Source organism: Diaphorina citri, unplaced genomic scaffold, assembly GCF_000475195.1.
Source record: "Diaphorina citri unplaced genomic scaffold, Diaci psyllid genome assembly version 1.1 scaffold42709, whole genome shotgun sequence".
NCBI classification, from domain to species: Eukaryota; Metazoa; Arthropoda; class Insecta; order Hemiptera; family Psyllidae; genus Diaphorina; species Diaphorina citri.
The window spans coordinates 1-540 of NW_007420031.1; the positions used below are offsets into that span (position 1 = coordinate 1).

General features: G+C 44.1%; 1 protein-coding gene across 1 annotated transcript; it reads left to right on the plus strand.

Moving 5' to 3' along the window:
• Window positions 1-534, plus strand: LOC103523808 (kelch-like protein 10; the record flags this gene model as incomplete). Its single annotated transcript, XM_008488827.1, has 1 exon — window positions 1-534. A coding segment is annotated over exon 1 (534 nt), but the record flags the coding sequence as incomplete, so codon positions are not given.
• Window positions 535-540: the final 6 nt, after the last annotated feature.

Sequence of the window (540 nt, forward strand, 5' to 3'; positions counted from 1 at the left end):
ATGGGAGGATACAACGGACAGCGGAGGCAAAACTCTGTCGAGAAATATAACTACACAGAGAACCAGTGGTCACTCATAGCACCTATGAATGTAGAACGTAGTGATGCGAGTGCTACTACCTTGCAAGGGAAGATCTACATCACTGGAGGATTCAATGGACACAACTGTCTGAACTCGTGTGAAGTGTATGATCCAGAATGTAACCAGTGGACACTGATAGAACCCATGCGACATAGGCGGAGTGGTGTCTCTTGTATAGCGTATCATGAGTGTATCTATGTGATAGGCGGGTTTAATGGGATGTCACGCATGTGCAATGGTGAGAAGTATAACCCAGTGACCAAGACTTGGTCTCAAGTACCTGACATGTATAATCCTAGGAGTAACTTTGCTATCGAAGTGATAGATGACATGATCTTTGCTATCGGAGGATTTAATGGAGTGACTACTATTTATCATGTGGAATGTTATGATGAGAAGACAGATGAATGGTATGAGGCGACTGATATGAATATCTACCGGTCTGCCCTGTCTGCCTGT